Genomic DNA, 16,326 nt, shown 5'->3' with positions numbered 1-16,326 from the left:
TCAAGCAGGGAGACATTGGTTCATTCTGGGGGAAATTAATTTTGTCTTTTTGAAAGAGGTAGAATTTATGATAGTCTTTGAAAGAAAGGAGAAAGAGGCTAAAGCAGAAATCAGAAAAAAATGGAAGAGGATGAAGGATTCCAAAGAAGGGGATTGAATCATTCTAAGTCTGGGGCACAGCACAAAATATCATTCTCACGAAGCATGGAAAAGATGAAATTAGAAATGATTAATAATGAAATTCAGTTGAAATACAGAGATTCCAAAGGGATAAAATAATAGTATCTATAAAATATAGCTACTTCTAAGTTTGTAGAGGACCCTGAATGTTAAGGAATGCCCTCTTATCAGGGATGGTAGAGATGGTATTTCATTTTAGGTATGCATTGAATTGGATGAACTCTGATATCCTCCAAAGAAGTAGTGATTCTATAGTTTATCCAATGTCACAGAGGATCAAATAGGATCAGAATCTCTAGAATTTCAGTCTAATGTTCTTTCTTCTAACTTTTCTGTCAAGTGTCATAGTAATTTAGTTCCCTTTTTAACAATTTTTATGGATAAGCTTTTTCATGATCAGTCATAAGTTCTAGATTTGAGTCTAGCTTGTACTCAATGTCATTAAAAGCAAGCATTAGACTCTGCAAACAGAAGAATTTGTGTTGTTGTGTAGTGATTTCTGATTCTTCATAACCTCCTTTGGGGCTTTCATGGTTAAAAACACTGGAGTGATTTTCTATTTGCTTCTCTAGCTCATTTACAGATGAGGAAAATGAAGTAAACAGGGTTAATTGACTTACTAAAGGTCATACAGCTAGTACTTATCTGAGGCCAGGTTTAAACTCAAGAAGTTGAGTCTTCCTAATTCCAAGCAGGGCACTTTATCTATTTGCCATCTATATGCTTGTATAAAGAATAGAATGAAAGAAATTTGGGTGGGGAAAAAAACAGAACTTCTGAGAAGTAGGATCATACCATAAATGTCTTATCAAAAGCAATTAAGTTAGAGGATCTTATTTTTACAGCTAAAAGAATGTTAGGGGGCCATCTAGTTCATCATCCTCATTTTATAGATGAGGAAATTGAGGATTAAGTAGAGGAAATAATTTTCCTAAAATCACCCAGCTAAGAAATAACAGATCTGGATATTTGAATTCAGGGCCTATGACTCCAAATCCAAGGCCTATTTAACTACACATTCTCAGTGCTTTTTGCGCTTCATACTTTAACCTACATTTCTTAATTTAAATTTTTAAAATCTAATTTAACTTAATTTAAACTTTGTTACGTTTTGCATTTGATTCGACTCTTCACATTTCACATGATAACTTCTGTGCCAAGAGCCAGTAAAGTGGCTAAAGATTTTAGGATTAGAGACCCAAAACTGTGCAAGTGAACTTTGAGACTGTCAAGTACAAGCCTCTCATTTTATAGATGAAGAAACTGAGACCAAGAGAGGTTAAATACCTTGTTAAACTCCGCCTCATCAGAGGTGAGATTTAACCCTAAACCTCTGACTCCAGAGTCATATTCCTACTCTCATTAGAAAATAAACATATATCTGCATTGCCCTCATATTCTTTATATCCTTTTGAAAGAAACACATTTATTTGAACTCTGACTGCTTTTTATAATCCTCCCAGCATAGCTCTTCTTTTAGGTCTATTAATGTCCTTACCTTGACTGTGAAAATAGTTTCTGCTTTCAGTTTTTACCAGCAATTGAAAATTTACGTGCATAAAAAGATTTAAAGATTTGTAATATCTAATCTGTATGATTGCAACAGGAAATTCTAAAATTTAAGGGATCCTTACAGAGATTTTAGCTTTCTGGAATTACAAACTCTCTACAATTTCTTTTAAAATGATAAAAAGAAAAAAAAATCAAATATAGGTTAGAAATATAATAGTAAAATTAAGTAGTGGTTTTCTTAAACTATTGACTAACTAGTAGAATTTTTGATTTAAAAATGGGTTCCTAATCTATTGGTCAATCTGCCATCTGGGGGAGGGGGTGGGGGAAAGGAGGGGGAAAATTGGAACAAAAGGTTTGGCAATTGTCAATGCTGTAAAATTACCCATGCATATAACTTGTAAATAAAAAGCTATAATAAAAAAAATTGGGTTCCTATTTATTTCTTCTTTTAAATTTCAGAGATGTCCAAAAGAGAACACCAGTGCCCCCTACTTGAAGAACAGTAAGGGACACACTTTGTTTAATATTTCAGCATTTGATGTGGAAGAATACTTATTATGGCCTTCAAAAAAACTAAGGTAAATTAGTATGTATATTAATAATTTGAGTTGTTTTGGAAATGCAAATGTTTTAGCAAATAGTCGCATACTTATAAATTCAATCCCTGACATATTTGGACATCTAATGTAATGATCTACTGCTTGCTATCGTCATTGCTGCTATGGGATCTATTACACCACCTAGTACTTTGTGGAAAGAAGGGGGACAAGCAATAATGGGACATAAGATTTTGTATGTGACTAAAAACTTAATAAAAATGTGATTCACAAAGCATGATCAAATTCTCTAAAACTACATGAGAATCATTAATATTTATCAAGTTAGTAGGCTTCTAACCATGGCAATTTGTTTCTTTCCCTTTGGGCATAGCCTTCAAATGAAAATCTTTTACTTTGTTTTGAATTACCCCTATCAAAGGTGGCAAACTTAACTAAGGAAGACATAAAAAGCAATCTCTGCTTGCTATTTCTTGAATCCTCTGTACTGAATATTCTTAGAAACAGGGCAGTATTTTCATTCAGTCTTATTTTTTTATTTATCATCTACTTGAAAGCAAATATTTTTCAAGAAACAGCAGGAGTCAGGGCAGATAAAGTAGAAAACTACTCTGTGGTTTTGACTTCTCTCAACACTGTATCATCATCATATGGAAAAGAGGAAGCTATTGGGAAGATCCTATCCTTAGACACTAATAACTAATCATTAATGATTTTTGAATACTGAAGACCATGACTTTTTTTGAATAGCATATACTTCTACCCTATTTGAACAAAAAGTGCAAAATTTTAAAATGTTATTTTTCATTTGTGTCTGTTAGTAATTCAAGGTAATGATTTCAATTCCATAAACTAGTATTAAGTACTATGTGGAAAGCATAGTACCTAGCACAGTGCTTGACACGTAATAGGTGACCAACAAATGCATGTAAAATTGAATTCAATAGAAAGATATCTACTTTGTGCAGTTTCCATTTATGTGTACATATTGGCTTAGACTGCTGTATCAAAAATGTGCAATTCCTTTAATTCTGTCAATTTAGACTAATATCTTTTGCAAGGCAATGTTTTACCATTGTGTCAATACTACTGACAATTGATACTGGCTAAGTACCTGATGATAGATTTAATATTTTTAGGCTTGGAGGCTGGTCTTTTGGAGTGAAGATCCCTAATCAAGGTGAAGACACAAATATAAATATATCAAAACCTCAAACTCTGGCAAAGGTAAAATTTCTTCTTCTTGTTAAATTTCTCAATATGATCATGGAAAAGAAAAACAGTCAAGATAGGTATAATCGGTTTAAGGAACCAAATAAAACTTTTTTGAGTTCATCTTTTCAAATCTATTTTGTTGCTTAAAAATTATGTCTCCTTTGAGAGACTATATAACTACGATATAGGGGCCCAAAGTAGCATTTACATTTCTCAAACACTACACTGAAACTTTGGAAACTAAAATTAAAAGAGAATGAGCAGGAACTAGAAGACTCTTTTTTTCCCCAACAATTCCCATTTATTATTTCTTCCCAAATCAAATCCTTTTGTAATTTTTAAATGTAGAGAAGTCAGGATCTTGAAAGGTACTCAAGGCAAGTACTTCTCTGCTTATGCCTCCCCTCTCTTCTATTTCTTCTTTTAATCTTCTTTGCTTAGAGACAGTTGACTAGATATACTTCATTACTTTAAATGATCAAACAAAAGTAACAGATCTTGGGCTGCAACAGGAGGGATTCAGATTAGACATAAAGAAAGTCCATACTATTAGGATTGTTGGATATTGGAACTGCTGACTCAAGGTGTATCTTCCCAATTCTTTGAGCTCACTTAGCTAGAAATTCTTTCAACATTAGTACCCATTTTAGGAGCTGAACTCAAATTCAAATTTTTTTTTTCTCATTGTAGTAATCTACCTCTCAAATACTCATATTGTTTTGTTATTTCCAGAGTTTGGCTTTTCTTTCTCAAGTACATTGTAATCCAGTGATTTACTTTACTCATTCTCTTTGATATTTTTCTTTCTATTTCTATTCATGGCCCTTATTCTTTTTAGTTATTTTTTAGTTTTTGTATTTCTTCCACTCTTGGCTTCGTTGGTATATTTAGAAAGCAATCTCTTAATTTTGTCTTTTTGAAAGAGATAGAATTTATGATAGTCTTTGAAAGAAAGGAGAAAGAGGCTAAAGCAGAAATCAGAAAAATTCTGTTATTTTGTTAATATGTTCTTGATTACTGTGTCTTTTTATTTTTTTACTTTTTAAAAATTAAAAAAAAATTTTTAAGAAGCTTAATTTATTTATTTATTTTGATTATTGTGTTTTATTATCCTTCTTGTATTTCCATTTCCTGGAGTGTTTGAAAAGCAAATAATTTTTTTTTCAGGTCTGATTTTCTTTCTAGAAATGTTTCAAATGCCTTTTAAAATAAATTGAATGTTAGTTTTCTTTCTCTTTCCTTCTCCTGATAATGGTTAAAATCAGATTTGTCTGGTAGATCACCTTGTTTTCTCTTTCAATCTCCTTTATTTTTCAGAATATATTATTTTGTTCACTCTTTCTATTTCTGCAAAATAGTCTTGTGGTATTCAAACTTTCTATCCTTTGGGTTTGAAAGTCTTTCTCTTGGTTGAGAGCAGAATTTGTCATTTTTCCATCGAATTTTAAAATTTAACTACTGTTTCTTGCAATATTGGGTTTGATTTTTTTCTTATTTTTGTTTGTTTCAATTCAGTGGAAGCAATCTGTGCATTCTTTTTTACTAGCATCTTGTTTTCTGTGATTAGAAGAATTGACAATTTTCTTATATTGCTTCTTGTCTTATGTTGTTCAAGCTTTTATTTTTGTTTTAGTGGATCTTGTTTTTCTAGGAAACCTGTTATGCTTGCATAAAGATCATGCTTTCTTTGATTTATTTTTGCTTCTCTTCTTCTAAATAATTCTTTATTTCTATGAATTTGAATTCCTAAATAGTTATTCTTTTTTGTGATCCTTACCACTATGGATTCAACCTTTTCTATATCATGCCAATTGTTTTTGTTGTTCAGGCCATAAATTGTTCTTTTACAATTCTTACTTTTCTTTTAAACTATTCAGGAACATTTGCTGTAATTCTAGGCTCTTTTAGGTATCCACGAGGCCTCTGCCTCATGGGGTGTTGATAATTTTCTTTATTTTGTAATATTTATTCATATATGCTTGAAACATTTTGCCTCACCTGGAGACTACATTCTTTTACATTATTAATTCATTTTGGTTTACTTGCCTATGCTCAACATCTTTAATTGAATTTTCTACTTCCTGAGATGTTTAGTAATTTCTTTTGCATTTTCCCCTTCTATTTTCTTCTATTGTTCACTTTCTGACTCTTAGGGTTTCCTTGGGGTCTGTATCTCAAAACATGTCAACCTCTTTTTAGACTGGTCAATTCATAGTTTACTCACCTAAGTCTTGGCCCCAAATAACTTCTGAAGGGCTAAACTGATCATAGAATTTTTAGAGTACTATATAGCCACACTTGTGTCCTATACCACATCTCTCCAATTCTGTGTTTTTAGCAGAGCTCTGTGGTGCACATTGCTTTTATGTCTTTTTTTTCTCAATTTTTATAGCATTTTATTTTCCAAATACACAGAAAGATAATTTTCAACATTCATTTTTTACAAGATTTTGTTTTCCGTATTTTCTCCTTCTCCTCCTCCTTTATCTTTCCCCTAAGACAGTAAGTAATCAGATATAGGTTAAATTTGTACAATTCTTTTAAACCCATTTTCATATTTGTCATGTGCCAAAAAAAAGACCAAAAGAGAAAATAAACCATATGAAAGAAAACAAAGAAGCAAAAAGGTGAAAGTTGTTTTAATTTGTATTTCTCTAATCAATAGTGATGTAGAGCATTTTTTTAATTATTAAAAATGGCTTTAATTTCTTCATTTGAAAGTTATCTGTTCATATGCTTTAACTATTTAACAATTGGTTAATGACTTATATTCTTATAAATTTGAGTCAGTTCTCCATAGATTTTAGAAATAAAGCCTTTATCATAAACATAGGTTGTAAAATCTCTCCTCTTACAGGTTTCTGCTTTCTAATTTTTGCTGCATTGATTTTGTTTGTGCAAAATTTTATTAATTTGATGTCATCAAAAATATCTATTTTTGCATTTCATAATGTTCTGTTGTTCTTCTTTGGCTACAAATTTCTCCACTCTTAAAGATCTGACAGTCTGACAGGTAGACTATTCCTTGCTATATTAATCTGCTTATAGTATCACCGTTTATGTCCATGAACACTTTTTGATCTTATTTTAGTATAGGATGTTAGAGTTTTCATATCTTGAACAAATACCTACTTTTGGGGTCCCTATCACACAGAGAAGGATGTATATGTGAAGGACATATAGAATTGAATTCTTTTGCAAGTCTATGTGTTGTTCTGTATAGTTTGTGGTGTACAAAAGAATGGGTAATGACAGAGATTATTTTAGTGAGTTTAGGGACTAATTTTTAAAAACTTTGAGTACTTTGTATTGGTAGACAGAGTTGAAATAGCTTTTATGTGATTGGTAAAATTTCCATTTTGAAGATGCTTGAGAGATCACGAGGATCAGAAAAAAAAGTCCAGTTCTCTAACTCATTGGTTTGATTATCAATATCTAAAGCTCTCAGCCAACCCAATCAATTCCTCTTCAACTTGTGTGATTCTTATCTGTGTCTTACTATTACTAAACATGTGAAGTGTACTTAGTGTGGTGGGGACTTTGCCTGCTTTCTGTTATAACAAGTACATTAATAAAAAATAAAAATTGTTCAATGTTTATCCATTACTGTCATTATTATTGCTGCATCTCCTTTTTCATGTATACATTTGCACTATTTCTATTTCTAAGTCCTTGTTTATAATCATCATTCTTTAGGTATATTCAATTTCAGTTCTTCAGTGATTATATCTATATCTATCAGTTTTTATGTATCTCTATGTACATATATGTGTATACATGTATATATCATACTCAAATACTATATATAAATACATACATATATAATATAAACATTTTTTGAGGAAGATATATAATGATCTGCTATTATAATAAATACAATGATAACTACAATTAATTGTTTTTTTGTCATCATTTTCTTTTAAAAATATTTATTTTAAAACAAATATAAAGTAGAAAAAAAAAGGAAAACAAAACTAAAAAAAGAAAAAAACCCTGCCACATTCACAGAATAACATTGTTATTCAAAATTCAAATTTTGGATTCAAAGGATTCAAAATATGGTCCAATAAATTTTCATTTAAAGAAAGCCTGTATAATAGATATCACATATTGTGTTCAGACCTGCCTATCTTTTTTTTTTAATTTCTTTAGAGGTTTTCTTTTGTTCTTTGCATTACACTTTTTACTTTATTCTTTTTTTCTCCTTCTTTCATCCTCCCTTTCCCCAAAAAGGCTACACGTAAGGATGGATATGTGTGTATGTGTGTGTATGCATATATATATGCACACATATATGTACATAAACATATATATCTATATACAGAGATATCTATAATCATGCACACACACATATATTCACATATATACATCCATATACTTCTATGTCAAGCTGTCTTCTCTTTCTCTGAAGGTGGATAACATCATCCTTTATAAGTTCAGTTCTTTCCATATTTTTCTAAATTCACTGACTCATTATTTCCTATAACCCAGCAATATTCCAGTCTTTTATTATCTAGTTATTTTAAATATTCTAAAATAATATTGATTAGTGCTGACATATAATGTAGTTCCCCCATTTTTCTCTTTTGATTAAATCTATTTTAGTTTGAATTTTGAGATCAATAATTTATACCCCTGCTTTTTTCCTAATAAATTGTACTCCTGATCTCTATTATTATAGTTGTGTGTACCTCTTATTTCTTCTCTGCTGATTTCTCTGCTTTACTTCTATCTACTACCTTGCATTGCAATTACTCAACCTAGCTCATCTCCAAAAAACCCTTCCTTATTTTTTCTCCCCATCCTTTTCCTCCCTCTTTATCCTATTTCCATTTATCTGCATACCTTATTTTATTCCTGTTTAGTCCACATACCTTTTATCTCCCCCATCCTATTCCTTTCCTCTCATTTCTTAATAAATTTAGAAGACGTTTACATCCTTTTATATGTGTATTTATAAAATTCCCTCTTTAACTCATTCTTGATGTGAATAGGATTTCAAAACAAGCCCTCTTACCTTTCTGTGTTAATTCTTGCTCTGCCACCTCTTTTGTGCAATATAATCATTCTTTTTACCTTTTTCTATGTGTTTTTAACTTTTTAGAATCACATCCATACACAGCTCTACTCAAATCTTTTTTAGAACTATCTAATTACTATTGACAATCTTATACATTTGGTTTATGTTTCCACATACAAAGCATGAAGCATTTGTCCTTATGGATTTCCTTGAAATTAATCTTTGATGTATATTTTATTTTTCTCTTCAGTCTCTTATGTCAAAATTTCTATTAAGGTCAGGTCTTTTTGCAACAAAATCCTGAAAGTCTAGTATTTCGTTGAACACTCATTTTTTTTTTTTATCATTTAGGATTATGCTTAACTTTGCTGGAAATGATAGTTTTAGCAGCAACCCTAGTTCTTTTACTCTTTCATATATAGATTTGATATGTAGTGCAGTCTTTTAATGTTGTCACTGCTAGATCTTATGTGATTCTATTGTTGTTCTGGTGCATTTGAATTATTTTTTCCTTGTTGCTCATAATATTTTCTCCTTGGAATGGGGATTTCAGAATTTGATTGTGATGGTCTTGTATGTTTTATTCGAAGGATTTTTTTCAGGTGGTAACTAGTAGATTTTTTTCTATTTTTACTTTCCCCTCTTATTATACTTCAGAAAAATTTTCTTTAATTATTTCTTGTATTATTGTAATATAATTCTGTTCTTTGATTATAGTTTTCAGGTAATCCAATTATTCTTATATTTTCTCTTCTTGATCTGTTCTTCACACCTGTTCTTTTACTTGAGATGTTTCATATTTTCTATTTTTTTATTCTTTATATTTTGTTTTATTATTTCTTTGCCTTTAAGGAATCTTTTTCTTTCTTAAGATAATGAATCTTCTTTTCTAGTTGATTGTCTTTCTTTTCATAAGATTCTTGTTTTTCTTGGAATGTTCTTTTTATTTAGCTTTATCTCAATCTTTCTCACTTGATTTTGAAGGTCTTTTTTGAGTTCTGTGATTTCTTTTTGGGCAAATGACTATTTGCCAGTATTCTTTGGGGTAGGAGAATTTTTTCCTTTAGTATCTTTCTCTGAAAATTAACCCTTGTCTTCCCTATTCCCACAGTAACTTTCTGTGGTTGTTTCTTTTTCATTAATGTGTTTATTTATTTATTTTTTATTCCATAAGGACATTTTAAGTGTTTGCAGGCACTAGCATCTCTGTCCCATTGCTTCTGTATGTACTTGGTTGTGCTGGTTCTTTGTTGCCCTGGGCCACATCAACAGAGGTTCTCTCAGTCTTTTCAGTTGCAGAATCTCAACTCTGTCTAGAAGGTGATAATTCCTGTATACTATGGCTGAAAGATATTTCTTAAACCAACTAACACCAGAGCTTCCCCTTGCTGACTTGCTGTTTTAGGAGATCTAGCCTGAAGGTGTTTGCACTTCACAGGGACCAAACCTCCATCCCCAAAATCTTTCTTCAGAGCTTCTCTGAATGTCCCAAGAATACCAGTGTTCTTTTCCACTCTTATTCATTTTTGGTACTCTGTATTTACCCAGAAGCAAAATTTTGTGGGGGGAATCTGGAGAGTTTGGATTTTTTTTTAAACATATTTTGTCATCTTCCCAGAATCCTCTTTGATAGTTACAGATACAGAAATATATTGATAGCTACAATTTAGTAGACTTTATTTTTATACAGTTTTTCTTCATGACTTGGACTCTGTCTTGAGTCTCCTTTATGATAATAGGTTAACACTTTTGGCAAGCACATGGATGATGAGATTAATGGTCAGAAGATTAGAAAGCTTACTTCTGTGATATCTTTCATTATGTTAACCAATACTTTGGAGATCCTTTGTTCCAGATACAGTTTTGCTCTCTCAGATACAAATGTTTTGTGGTTGTCACCAAACTTTAAAATTTTTTTGAAGATTTTGCATTTTCCAGAAAATTTCAGAGTAAGATAGGATATAATAAAGATATGAATAATAATAGTTAATATTTATATAATGCTTATTATATGCTGGGCACTGTGCCAAGTGTGTCACAATTATTTTCCCATTTGATCCTAATAAAATACCTGGAAGGTAAAATACTACTACTATTATCTTCATTTCAAAGTTGAGGAAATTTATGCAAATAGAGGTGAAATAAATTGTCCAGGCTTATACAGCTAGTAAATGTCTGAGGCTAAAATTGAATCCAAGACTTCTTGACTCTAGGCCTGGTTCTCTATCCATTCCTCTATTGTGGTTGTATGGTAGAACTTGTAAAAACCTCACTGTTCTATCCTAATACCCACATAAAGATTCCTTCAATGTATTTGTAAATTATGATAATTTTTCCAGGTACATGAGAAAGTAAAATGATTTAAGTATATGATTTAATACTTATTGCTATTCCTTTGGCTGACCTCCCCCCCCCTTTTTGTTTTTTACCAGTAATAAGACATGACATTTCTCCATACTTCCTTATTACCATAAAGCACAACACTATACTCCTAGTTCCCAGGCTCACAACCTAGCATTTATCCTATATTCCTAAATCTCTCTCAACCCTGCTCTCTCTACCCCAGTTGAAGTTATTTCCTAGGCCTGCCGATTTCACTTTTGCAACATCTGTTGAATAAAACACCTTCCTTATCCTACTTCCACTCTTGTGTAGAACCTTAATACTTTATGTCCTGATTATTGCAACAGAATGCTATTTGTGTGTCTGCCTGTCTCAGTTTTTCTCTCTTTTCCAATCCATCAGTCACAAAGTAATTTCTCTAATGGTTAAATCTGATCATTTCATTCTTCCTCTTCAATAAACTTTCAGTGGCTCTTCATTGCTTCCAAAAACAAATTCATTTGCCATTCAAAACCCTTCATAATCAAGACTTTTCCTACCTTTTCAGCATTTTTAGACCATACTATCCAGTATGAATTCTTTTATCTAGTGCTATTGGCTTCCTGAGTATTCCAAGAATACCCAGGAATTCATCTTTCAGCTCTAGGCATTTTCTCTGATTGTCCCCCATTCCTGGAATGTTCTGCCTTCTCTGCTCTGACTAATGACCACCTTGGCTTCTTTTGAGTCCCAATTAAAAGTTTCTAAAAGAAACCTCCCACAATCCCTTTGAATTCTAGTGCTTTCCTCTTTTAATTATTTCTTATTATCCAGTGTATAGCTCACTATATATTTGTATGTTGTCTCCTTAATTAGATAATAAAGCTTTTTGAAGTGAGGGACCATCTTTTGCCTTTTTTGGGGGCATCTTCAGCACTTAGCAGTGCCTAGTACATAATAGACATTTAATAAATGTTTATTGATCTATTATTTGAGATTTTCTATTAGAACTTTGCAAATCAATTCTTCATATCTTCACAATTATGTTCCTTTCATCGTGGTCCTCTTCCTTCATAATTGGTCTAATGCAAATACTTTTCTCATGTTAGTTTTCTTCAATCAGTTTTCTTCTCTAGCAAATTTAGGGTTGTAATGCTGAAATTCGAATGGATTCTTCATGAAAAACATTTGCTATTAAATTGTTATAGATCTTTTTCATACTTAACGCATTTATTGCCTTCATTCCACCTTTATCTTTAAGGTTCTTCTGACTCCAGAGCTAGTATTCTATCCACTGAACCAGCTAGCTATCCATGCCTTTGATTATTTAGCTCTTTCACCAAGTTTTCCTTAAACTATTTTTCATCAACTACTTTTTATTTATTTTATGAGACAATACTGCTCATAATTAACCTACTTTTACTATAAGTTTTTTGAAACAACTTCCCATTCTAAACTGATATTATCTTTTGATAGCATATCTCTTTGGCAAAGAAATGATTGCTATTGACAAAGGTATTTTTTTTCAGTTATTTTATTTTATTTTTTTGTTAAAGTCTAAGAGATTGACTTCTACATGAAAGAAGTTCACCATCTTTGAAATTTTTAAATTAATTTAATTCAATATCTTTTCTTTCATTCATTTTCCAAATGTTGTGATGAATAACTTAGTATAAATAGGATTGGGGTTATTTTAATAGTTTCTTTTCCACAATTTTATTCTTCTACCTTTAATATATATTTATCTTTGCTCAAATAAGTGGATAATGAAATTGAAACATATCTGATTCAACAAATACTTTCACAAAAGAAATGATTTATTTTCTATTTGTTAAAATAAAATTTTTTTTATTTTATGTCATTATCCACTCTTTGCTGTGTTTGCTACCTTCCAATTGTTTTCACAATGAAAAGATATGCTTGATATATGAGTGTTAGGATTTCATATAATCTGCATATCTATATCCTGTCTCATTCATTACTTGGATCTTTAGTTTCCAAAATATTTTTGATACATTTTTCATGTTCATTTTTGAACTAAAGCCATGAAATATTAAAACATGTGTTATTTTAATTTGGATAGCTTTCTTTTCTCTTCATTCTTTGAAACAGATGTTGGTATATAAGCTGCGATTATTTTCATAGTATCTTTTTACAGATACTTATTACAAGCATGTATCGCAAATGACCAAATGTAATCATATTTCCTTTCTCTTTGGATACAGAAAAATCAGCTCCAAAATATTTTTTTATTAATCTCTTTAATGAGAACCTATAGAACAGCCTTCCTTTTTGCTGTGTCTTTTTTCTTTCTTCTAGTTTCATTCAAAACAAGAAGCCTACACTTTTTATAATTAGGTTTCTCTATAAGCATGGCCATTAAGTGACCATTGGATAAGTGATTTACATTGTGAATAGTGAATACCAATAATGAATAGTTGTGATTAATGATCTAAAAATTGAATCTCCCCCATTCCTCTTTTTTACCTTGCTACTGTTGGCACTGCAGAAGTAGAAGGGTATCTAGGTCTGAATCTAATTGTGTTTATTTATTGGGTTACTATGGCCAAAATATTCATCATGAAATGTCCAGCCTCTGGTGATGAACCTAGGCTAAGTTTTGGAAACAGAGACAATATGTTGTCAGAAGCATAATCAAATCTTTCCCAGCATTACTGATCCTTTTACAATTTACATTCCATTGACAAAGTCTCTGAGAACTCAGGATCATTTCCATTTTATGATGACACATCCAAATAAGACCTTATGGAGTGTCTATACAAAAATGAATGCACTCTTGATCCTCACATAAAAGTGAGAAGCATCTTATTATTTTAACTTCACAAATGAAAAAAAGGAATTTTAAAAAGGTCACACTATTATTAAGGGACAGAACTATTGACCAACTCCCAGTCAGTTGACTCCAGTTTCTGCATACTGCCTCCAATCACCATATTGCTGTTTGCTGTGCCAAGAATGTTTGTCTAATATATTAAAAAAAAATTCTTCAAAGGCACAGATAGTATTCTCAGGTTTTTATACTACCAATTACTTTTAAAATTCTCAGTAAATATAAATAGTGAGTTAAATTTTAGCACTTAGGATTTTAAGCACAACTTGGACTAACCTGCCTACCTTGGCTTTTATTTAATTCCACTTGAGCATTCTTCCCTTGATTCTAGCATTCCAAACTCAGGGGAGGATATTTAATGTAAAACATCAAGTCAGCAAGTGCCTGCTGAAGGAAGCAAGTCATGAACTGAGCCTCTCTCTTTTGTAAAAGCTGCCAGGAAAAAAAAAATTATGTTGAATGCTTAAAACCTATGAGCATCTGTCTCAGTGAGTGAAGGAGTTCATTGATTAGCATGTATTTTATTCAAGACTTATTTTGCATTTAACACAGTTCTAGGCATTGTAAGACTGCAGTGGAAATATAAGACAAAGTCCTTGAATTTAAGAAATTTACATTGCAGTTGTGTCTGCCTCTGCTACCCTATTTCTCTCTTCCCTGATTTGCAGCTTCTAGTCTATTGTAGGCTGAAATGACAGATACCCAGATGTGTTAAAATTATGTCTAAAAGAAGAGTTAATGGACTCACTCTCAGTACATAAAAATGGTTGGCATAGACTATAAATTCTGTGGCAGCTCAATAGATAAGGAGCACCAGTGAATGACCAGAATAACTGGGTAAGAATTCATAGAAGTGAAGTGGAACTGAACTTTGGGGATGGAGAATATTTACTCAGGTAGTAAAGCATTGCAGTGTAATAGAAAGTGCATTAGCTTTGGAGTCTAAGATATGAATTCAAATTCTGAACCTTTTTGTTGACCATGAACAGGTCATTTAACATTTGTGAGCCTCAGTTTCCTCATCTAGAAAATCAAGATAATAATATCTTCTGTTTCTATCTCATAAGGTTTTTGTGAGGCTCAAATGAATTAGTGATGATAAAACAGATTTCAAAAAGCAAAGGCTTATGATCATCTATATATCTATCTATATACATATATGTGTACATCTTTCTCTATATATTATGCTAATAATAATGGTAATGGTAATAATTGGTATACATATATGCCATATATATATATAAAACTCATTAAATAAACACATATGTACATAAACCATATATGTGAATATATTTTACCAGTTGTTATCATTACTATTATTATTAACATAATTCTAGACTAAATTTTTTAATTTCCTTATGTATAAAATGGAAAAAAATTCCAAAACCCTTGTCTTGTCTAACTCATAGAGTGCCATAAAGTGCTTTGTAAAACTTACATGTAATTTATTATCATAATACTATGAGAGTTTAGAAGAAACAAATCTAAGAGGGTTTCTTAATACTGTCCTTTTTGCATTCTAAAATCCTATCAAACTAACCTTCTCTAAGTTCACCACACATAGTGCTCCATCTCTTTATCTCCTTCCTTTGCACTAATCATTTTCTCACCTAGGAATGAACTTCTTCCTCACCCTCATAAAGACTTTTATTTTCTTATATAAGCAAACCCTGGCTTTTACATTAAATTTTCTCTGACCTTTGATTTAAAATTTTTTTTAACCTTTAAAATCTCTAGAACCAAGTACAATATCTGGCATATAACTGATACTTGCCTAATGTTGATTGATGGATTGGCACAAATTGGCATAAACTTTTAAAGTTCTAATAATGTGGATTTAACATATATGTATTGGACTACCTGCCCTCTAGTGGTAGGGGTGGGGGTAAGGAGGGATAAATTTGGAAAAGCAAGTTTTGCAAGGGTCAATGTAAAAAAATTACCCATGCATATTTTGTAAATAAAAAGCTTTAATAAAAAATGTTTAATAATAAAATACTTTAGCTTTAGTTGATGAATTTATAAGCAGGCTTCATCTGCTTAGAAACCTCTTATTTGGGTTATTTCTCAATTCTTAGGAAATATTTTAGAAACTTTAGGTTTTCAGGAAAGAATCTTTAGAAATGAGTTGTTGCTGATAGTTGTACAGATTATAGGTACAGGAAGAGATCAAAAGAGAGATAAATCAATAAGGGTTGGAATAGTCAAGGAAGGATCCATGATAGAAAAATAAGAACAATGATATATATGTAGGCTGTGAATGAAGATGTTTTATTCATTGTAAGGGTGAGGAGATTACTTTAATAGGGTTGAAGAGGATAGGTTGAAATTATGGTATTATAAAAACTTATATTTTATCCCAGAGATAATATAGAGCTACTAAAGGTTTTTGAATAGGGAAAGGATATAGTTAGATTTATGACTTTGTAATATTATTTGGGATGCTAGATAGGGGGTAAATAAGAGAGATGGACAAACTGGAAATGGAAGGAGGTTCTTCAAGTCATCCAAGTGAAAAGCATCAATGATCTAACTGAAGAGATGGCTATGTGATAAAAGTGATGCATTCAAATATTGTGTTTGTAAGATTGAGGATAGAAATGCATAAAATGGATTTGAGGAATAAAAGAAGATGATGAGTTAAAGAAGATGTTGAAGTTATTAAC

General features: G+C 31.2%; 1 protein-coding gene across 1 annotated transcript in view; it reads left to right on the top strand.

The window, feature by feature from the left end:
* The window catches only part of ABCA13 (ATP binding cassette subfamily A member 13), a 504,928-nt gene that overhangs the window by 308,104 nt on the left and 180,498 nt on the right, over positions 1–16,326 (top strand). The window contains exons 46-47 of the mRNA XM_031957225.1: positions 2,155–2,273; positions 3,392–3,479. Of these exons, the coding sequence (XP_031813085.1) occupies positions 2,155–2,273; positions 3,392–3,479 (207 nt within the window). The remainder of the gene's footprint in view (positions 1–2,154; positions 2,274–3,391; positions 3,480–16,326) is intronic.

Source organism: Sarcophilus harrisii, chromosome 1, assembly GCF_902635505.1.
Source record: "Sarcophilus harrisii chromosome 1, mSarHar1.11, whole genome shotgun sequence".
Taxonomy (NCBI): Eukaryota; Metazoa; Chordata; class Mammalia; order Dasyuromorphia; family Dasyuridae; genus Sarcophilus; species Sarcophilus harrisii.
This window is presented reverse-complemented; position numbering and strand designations above follow the sequence as displayed.